The sequence below is a fragment of the Astatotilapia calliptera genome, chromosome 6 (assembly GCF_964374335.1).
Source record: "Astatotilapia calliptera chromosome 6, fAstCal68.1, whole genome shotgun sequence".
In the NCBI taxonomy this organism is placed as follows: domain Eukaryota; kingdom Metazoa; phylum Chordata; class Actinopteri; order Cichliformes; family Cichlidae; genus Astatotilapia; species Astatotilapia calliptera.
In genome coordinates this window covers 17,999,928-18,008,703 of record NC_137427.1, presented here as the reverse complement: position 1 = coordinate 18,008,703, position 8,776 = coordinate 17,999,928, and the positions used below count along the sequence as shown (strand labels likewise).

The 8,776-nt window shown below is 41.6% G+C and overlaps 1 protein-coding gene across 1 annotated transcript; it reads right to left on the bottom strand.

Moving 5' to 3' along the window:
* Positions 1–571: 571 nt before the first annotated feature.
* pane1 (proliferation associated nuclear element) lies at positions 572–7,414 on the bottom strand. Its single transcript, XM_026169296.2, has 6 exons — positions 7,252–7,414; positions 4,863–4,939; positions 4,303–4,401; positions 3,350–3,429; positions 3,012–3,103; positions 572–850 (listed from the first exon to the last, which is right to left on the bottom strand). The coding sequence occupies exons 1-6, from the start codon at positions 7,306–7,308 to the stop codon at positions 701–703; spliced, it is 555 nt and encodes a 184-aa protein (XP_026025081.2). The 5' UTR covers positions 7,309–7,414; the 3' UTR covers positions 572–700.
* Between the last annotated feature and the right edge of the window lie 1,362 nt (positions 7,415–8,776).

The following is an 8,776-nucleotide window of genomic DNA, read 5'->3' as shown; positions in this document are numbered from 1 at the left end:
AACCAACGTTCTTTGGACAGATGACACCAAAGTAGAGATGTTAGGCAATAATGCACAGCACCAGCACCATGGAGGGAGAAATCCAAACGCAGCAAATCAGCACTGTGGAGGAGGGGCGATGATTTGGAACCTGGAATCTTGCAGTCATTGAGTTGACCATGAACTTCCTTGAACATCAAGTCGAGTCAAATGTGATGCCATCTGTTTGACAACTAAAGCTTGGCTGGAAGTGGGTCGTGGACAGTAGCAAATTTACAACAGAATGTCTGGAAAAGAATCAAGCTGTTGCAATGGTCCAGTCAAAGTCCAGATCTCAACCCGAAATGACATGCTGTGGCGGGACTTTAAGAGAGCTGCTGTAAACAAATGCCGCAAACTTCAGTGAAGTGTCACAACGTTGTAAAGACGAGTGGGCTGAAAGTCGTCCACAACGATGTGACACGTTGATAAAGTCATATCAAAAGCAATTAGTTCCTGCTGCCAAGGTGGTTCTACGATATTGAATTGTAGGGTGTACTTGGAGTGTTTTTCACAGCACTGTTCATGTAAAACATAATGTAATGGATCAGAATTAAATACACCTGGTAACATTTATTTGAAAAAGAAGACGTGTAATTGTCGACATTAACAACTTCTACAAATAAATATAAACACGATAAAGTAGAGGAAGTTATCACTTTAAAGGAATCAATCAGAGGACCTAATCAAAGCTCGGCTGATCGATGTCCAGGGGAAGCGTGCACCGAGTCAGGTTAGACACGTAGAGAGCAGTGGCAATGGGAACGAGGCCGGCGGCCACCTTGAGAATAGTCAGCAGCCTCTCTGTAGCACTGGCCACTCCATCTGGAGTCTGTAGGGAAGGAAAGATTACACAGGATGGCTTTTTAGGAAACGCAAAGACACAAAAATTACATTTGATGTTTTATTGTCAACAACAGCGCAGAACCCTCTAAACTACAGCGATGCTGAGCTACACAACACGCACACAAACAGCTTTCCCTTCTGAGTTCAATTTCAGGCTTTTCCCTCTGTGCAACTTCAGCTTTATGAATCAGTCAACAAAAAAGTTGCTTAGCCATCATACTGCTGAAGGAAAAAAAGAAAAAGAGACAAACAGCCAGAAGCTGTTTCACAAGCCTGAAAACGATGACTACAACAAGTACTGGATGTTTAATAAAGCCAAATAAATCCTTATGCAAAGATAACAAATCTGTAATTTTGTTCTGCATACATTTCAACAAGAAATGTGTTCAAGAAACACAACATGCAACAGTGTGCAAGGCAAAACTTTACTGAGAACATACAGTGGGGCAAAAAAGTATTTAGTCAGCCACCGATTGTGCAAGTTCCCCCACTTAAAATGATGACAGAGGTCAGTAATTTGCACCAGAGGTACACTTCAACTGTGAGAGACAGAATGTGAAAAAAAAAAAATCCATGAATTCACATGGTAGGATTTGTAAAGAATTTATTCGTAAATTAGGGTGGAAAATAAGTATTTGGTCACCTCAAACAAGGAAAATCTCTGGCTCTCACAGACCTGTAACGTCTTCTGTAAGAAGCTTTTCTGTCCCCCACTCGTTACCTGTATGAATGACACCTGTTTGAACTCATCGTCTGTATAAAAGACACCTGTCCACAGCCTCAAACAGTCAGACTCCAAACTCCGCCATAGCCAAGACCAAAGAGCTTTCGAAGGACACCAGGAAAAGTATTGTAGACCTGCACCAGACTGGGAAGAGTGAATCTACAATAGGCAAGCAGCTTGGTGTGAAAAAATCAACTGTGGGAGCAATCATCAGAAAATGGAAGACATACAAGAGCACTGATAATCTCCCTCGATCTGGGGCTCCACGCAAGATCTCATCCCGTGGGGTCAAAATGATCATGAGAACGGTGAGCAAAGATCCCAGAACCACACGGGGGGACCTGGTGAATGACCTGCAGAGAGCTGGGACCAAAGTAACAAAGGTCACCATCAGTAACACACTACAACGGCAAGGAATCAAATCCCGCAGTGCCAGACGTGTTCCGCTGCTGAAGCCAGTGCATGTCCAGGCCCGTCTGAAGTTTGCCAGAGAGCACATGGATGATACAGCAGAGGATTGGGAGAATGTCATGTGGTCAGATGAAACCAAAGTAGAACTTTTTGGTATAAACTCAACTCGTCGTGTTTGGAGGAAGAAGAATACTGAGTTGCATCCCAAGAACACCATACCTACTGTGAAGCATGGGGGTGGAAACATCATGCTATGGGGCTGTTTTTCTGCCAAGGGGACAGGACGACTGATCTGTGTTAAGGACAGAATGAATGGGGCCATGTATCGTGAGATTTTGAGCCAAAACCTCCTTCCATCAGTGAGAACTTTGAAGATGAAACGAGGCTGGGTCTTCCAACATGACAATGATCCAAAACACACCGCCCGGGCAACAAAGGAGTGGCTCCGTAAGAAGCATTTGAAAGTCCTGGAGTGGCCTAGCCAGTCTCCAGACCTCAACCCCATAGAAAATCTGTGGCGGGAGTTGAAAGTCCGTGTTGCTCGGCGACAGCCCCAAAACATCACTGCTCTCGAGAAGATCTGCATGGAGGAATGGGCCAAAATACCAGCTACTGTGTGTGCAAACCTGGTAAAGACCTATAGTAAACGTTTGACCTCTGTTATTGCCAACAAAGGTTATGTTACAAAGTATTGAGTTGTATTTTTGTTATTGACCAAATACTTATTTTCCACCCTGATTTACGAATAAATTCTTTACAAATCCTACCATGTGGATTCATGGATTTTTTTTCACATTCTGTCTCTCACAGTTGAAGTGTACCTCTGGTGCAAATTACTGACCTCTGTCATCATTTTAGGTGGGGGAACTTGCACAATCGGTGGCTGACTAAATACTTTTTTGCCCCACTGTATACTGACATACATTCAGATTAAAATGTGTGAAGGGCTAGATTTGGATTTCACATATGACTTAAAACATCTTCAGTGTTTGTGACCCAGACTGCTACAAACCTGATTCTCCGCAAACAACAGGGGACAGTGGAGCGACGCAGCCAGCTTCCTGACAGCATCCAGGCGCTCAGCGGGGGCGGAAGCGTTCCGAGCTACAAGAAAGAGAAGCATAAAAGGTCAGCTGGTCAGACACAAAAAAGCCTGAAAGTACAACAATATGTGTTGTGGGTGGTGTTCAACGGTGAAGTAAAATGTAAACAGTGGTAGACAATTTCTCCTTGATTTAATCTCAGCTTATTTTTTTCCCTTCTTCCTGTGAATCAAGGGACTGGGGGAAAAAACAAAACATAAAACAAGACAAAAAGAAAAACACAAAAGGATTTTAACCGTTGCCCTACCATTCGTAACCATGAAGCAAACTTTTCCAAGGAAATATCCCGGGTCCAAATATTTCAGGGACGCTTCTGCTGACTGCAAACTACAACAAAATAAAACAAAACAGAATGAAGCACTGCTACATCATATCATCTTTGAACTTGTTTTTAACTTAAAATATAAAATATTTTGGACAACGTATGTCAGAGGCATCGGGATCTCGTTTCTGCATGATGACATCAAGTTTCTCCTTCATGAAACCTCAAAATCTGAGGTTTAGTGCTCACAGTTTGGGTGAAGGTGACGCTTCAAGTAAGGCGGAGTTTTAAGTACTGGAGATCTTGTATTGAAGAGGACTGAGTGGAACCAGAACGAGCTGTTGATAGTCAGAGTGAATCATTGTGATCATCAACACCATGGTGATCAGGTAAACCACCTGGGCACCTCCTAGATGAGGCGTTTTGGGCAAGTCCTGCTGGAAGGAGGCCCCAGGGCAGTCCCAGAACACACTAGAAAAATAAAGTCTCTGGGCTGGTTTGGGGCAATTTGTGTGGTTTAAAAATGACATCTCACTCTGGTAACAATTAAGTAAGAACAACACAAAAACAAAGCTGTTATATGAAGCAGAACCTGTGTATTCAGGTGGCCAGTACAACAAATTGCATCTGGACATGTATGTATTTTTTCATCTTGGTGACTAGGAACAAGTCCAGGTTCCTTTTCAATAGACACTCACTGAAATCAGACAAAAGGAGGGTACCCCTGGATCAGGCCTCCGCGGACTGTGGAGTTTGCACCGACTTCTTCCCACAGTCCTGGCTTAGGTAAGTGTGAGTGTGAATGGCTCTTTGTCTCTCTGTGTTTGCCCTATAACACACCGGTGAGGGTGTACCCCATGACAGCTGGGATTGGCTCCAGCACCCTCGCAACCATGAAATGGATAAGCTGAAAATCGACGGATGGATTTGAAAGTTACCTGAGCTCTGAAGTTAGGTTGATGATGAACACAACCAAGTCTATTCTGGGACGGCTCTCATCATTCTCCATGGGCAAAGGAAGGCTCTTAGCTAGTCTCCTGTTAAGTACAAAGAGCGATGACAATCATGGGACTCTTACCCACCTCAGGTGGTCTTCACACATCAAAGTCATTGCATAACTGAGTAATTTGCTGCAGCTGCAGAATAACAGTGCAGCATCACGTACGAGTTCCCCAGTCAGAATTTCACAATTATTTAATCATAAAGTCAACATTACATTACCAGCTGGAAACCTGTTATGACGTTGCAGTCTGAGTAGTACAAAAGTCCTTTTCCCAAGTACATAACTACTTGTTTGTTGTTGATTATGAAAAATATTTTGTTACTAAATAAACGTTTACAGTCATACTGTTTAAACATAAATGCGACTGATGGTAGAAAACAAATCTTGTTTCGTTGTGAGGATGGCAGACTCGGTTTCCATTTGTGTGCTGCAGCCACTTTCCCCTGACAGATAGCAGACTTCAGCAGTTTGCAGGATGAAGCGAGCTTTACTCACACGTTCACAGTGACACTGGTCTCCTCCACCAGAACATCTGCTAAACTCTGCTGAAATTGCTCCTCACTCTCCACCAGCTGCAGGAAACAAAAACTACCAGTCAGCACAAAACCTGATGATCCCACTTTACACCATCACACAGGTTAAAAAAAAATCTCTTAAACCTGTCAGAAGAAACATTTCGCAGTCACAGTTCAAAGATGTTGCCACTTTCTTTTTTTTTTACAGCGGCTTTTGCTCATATAGAGATTTATGATGATAAAATCATAAATTACAATGCAATAAAACATTCTGAAAAATATTAATTTATACAGACTGTGATCTAATTTGACTGTGGTTACAGTGAGAGGCTATGGAAAATAAAAGGACCACCCTCTGCACCACCTACTGGCCAGATATTAGCAATTTTTCCAACATCTGTTTTCAGCTGCTGCAAGGACAAATACTTAAAGCCCGTTAAGAATAATCATCTGACCTCCTGAAGCAGCCCTGAACCCTAAAATGGAAGCAAACGCTCTATTTTGGAAAATATGAATGGATTCTTTGCATTTTGTTAGAGTTGTGGCAAGGGGTATGTGCAAAGCCCCACAAAATATTTTAATGTATTTAAAGACACATAACAGTGGAGTGATGGGTTGGTTAAAGTGGTTAAAGAAAATGAATTTAATGAATTTAACAATTTTCAGTATAAAAATATTTCATCTCCTGTGTCGTGCCATTTTTAATAGCACGTGTGCTGCTGCAACAGCCTGAAAACCATACTCAATGTTTCTGCAATATTCTCCTCTGTATTTATTGGGAATGTGGTGTATCAAATCGTCTGTTATAATACAAATTTTCATATGATATAAAAAAATCTCACTGATATAGTGATGTCATGGGTTTATCCTCCCTAATGTGGACAACAAGATGTATGCCTCTAGTGAAGGCCTAGTGAAAGATACTACAAAATAAAAGCACAATGATTTGCCAAATATGCACAAAAACTATTCTAGCTGAAGATGGAAGCTACAACATTGTTTCTTCAGGCACAAACACACCATTGAGGACAACCGGGATATGTAGGTGCGCAAGGAGGAGATACTAACAGCTGGTGAAGTGTGACCACTTTTAAACAAGGGCATCGCTGGAGCACTGCACTCCATATGACACAAAGAGCACGTGTTGGATGGAAATTAGCGGTAAAGTACAGGTTTATGCAACTGCATAAAATGCAATATTCCAGAGAGAATATATTTTTATTTATGTGACAGTGTTGTAAGGGTTATTTTAGTTTAACTGTTGTTGGAATGTTTTGTTTGCTTAAAATTTCCGGGGAAAACACTACCTAGGCTACTTTTGAGCTTACATTTGACTTCTGCTGTGTGTCACTATTACTCTATGTTGCTGCTGGCAATGGATTCACACCTTGAACCAGGTAGTCTGCCAGGTGGATGTAAGATACCCTTCATATTTGTTTGCGCTAACAAATCTTTTGCCTGCAGTAAAAAAAAAATATTGTTCAGTACTTTTTTCAATATTGTAACAATATCGTTATTATAAATTTCCTTGAAATATTGCGATAGAATTTTGAGGTTATATATCACCTGCCCCTAGTATTTACTTAAGAGAAAATATTCTGAAGGTTCCCCCTGAAACAAATAACAACAAAAAAATCCTGCCTCTAGTTCTTCTGCTGCTCACTTCAGGGGTCACCACAGCAGATCATCGCCCTCATCTCACACTATCCTTAGCATCCTCCCTGTCACACCAACCCTGTGCACATCCACAATCCTTCTTTTCCTTAAGTCCTTCTCACGCCTTTCCTTCCTTCTTGCTGTCTCTAAACACGCCTTTCCTTTTCCTTTGTCTTACAGTAGCACGATTTCCACCAGCACCACAGGCAGTCGCTGTCATCCCGGTATGGAAAGATCATTCTTGATGACCCGCATGTTTGTTTGGGTTGGCAAGATTTTGCACGCTTCCTGACACAACCCTCCCCTTTTATCTGGGCTTGGGATCCCACCCTCCTTCGGACTGAATTGGAAACGCCTCTGGTTGTGGGTGTTATAGAGCTATTATAGAATAAAAGTATTATAAAAACGTTGAGATAGTGTTTGTTAGGTAGATCTACAGAAAAGTCAAGATTTATCCACACAACACCGACGACGCCAAACAGCTGCTAGACTGTGTAAAAACCTCTTCCTGATACAGTCATATTTGTCTTTAAGTGATTTTGCTAGTCCAAGCTGATGACCATATATCTGGGATATTTACGACCAGATATCTCCCAATAAAAAACACATCCAGTCAGCCGTTAGCTCGTCCTGAAAACAGCTACAGTCACAGCACACAGCTCGATATTTGCCTTTTCTTTTTAAAATTTTATTTCTTAAAGTGAACAACTCACCAAGATGTTCGCTGTGTTCAGACCAGGGAGTTTACTAAAAGGCTTCAACAACGACATCCTCGCTAAACTTGATAAAGTTTTGTAAACAAACCCGGGGCGAACATTTCTTTCTCTCGCGCTTCTTTTCCAAACATGCGTCTGGCGTCATGACGTATACCAATCTTCATTGGCTGTTTTCTTCTGCCACCTACAGGCCGCCGGGAGTCATGCACCTTTGGCAAGCGTGGACCTACCTCACATTCAGATTAGATCGGTTACTATACAACTGGTTACTATTCATACATTCATCCCATATAAACGGGAACTTGACAGTATATATACGTATATACAATATATAGGTATTTACAACAAAGAGAATATACAGCATGCTTTGATTCAGCAACAGTATATGAATGTTTTAGTGAAGACGATACCTTGTTTTTTGCATTTTATGTAGTTCTCACTCTGATTTTAATTTCCTCATAACTTGATGTACCCGGGACGCAACGTCATGACAGAAAGAGAAACGTGTACCTTCCATACCTGTAATGTGTACATTTTTAAATATATATCTACATAGTTATTCATATTTTGATATCTTACTTTAAACCCTTCAGTCTAAGTACAACCTGCGGAAAAGATCATCAAAACTGTAAAGCTCAGACTTTTCCAACGTCTTCCTGCTATCTTTTCCACCACCAAAAGCAGCTCCTGTTACCTGAAAATTTTGGCTTCACTTTTGCATGAGGAAGTGGAGCTAGGGCATCCATCTTTACAAACAGCACCAGGCAAATGTTTAGACATGGTGAGTGTGAAGTTGTATGGATTCATACTCAGTGTTACATGAATCCATAGGCATGATTATGTTTTGTCCTCTAATAACCATTACCGCATAATCACTGGCAACTTTATTAGGTAAATCTTGCTAGCACCAGGCTGGACCCTCTTTTGCCCACAGAACTGCCTTAATTCATCAAGGCCTAGATTCAACAAAGTGCCAGAAAGATTCCTCAGATTTTGATTCATATTAACAGAAAATCATCACAAAGTTGTTGCAAATTTGCCAGATGGTGACTGTGGAGGCCATTTGAAATATCCATCAGAAGCCGGGTACACTGTGGTCATAAAATAATCTGTGTAATTGAGCAGCAATACTCAGTATGTGGTGTTTAAACAACGTTCAGATGGTCAGGTGTGCCAAGAAAATATCCCCATTACAACACCCAAGTCTCAGCATCCTGAACCTTTCATATGGTCAAGACTAGATCAATGCTTTCATGTTTTAAGCCCAATTCCAACCCTACCACCCACATCTCACAGCAGAAAATGAGAATCATTAGAGAAGTCAACATTTTTACAATCTTATGGTTTCTCCTGCAAATTGCAGCCAGTTTCCTGTTATCAGCTGACAGGAGTGGGGTGGGGTGTGGTCTTTTGCTGCCACAGCCAATCTGCTTCAAGGTTCAACGTACTGCAAATTCAGAGATGAGCTCCTCCATAACTTGGTTGTTACAAGTTATTTGAGTTATTGGCGCCTTCCTCCTCT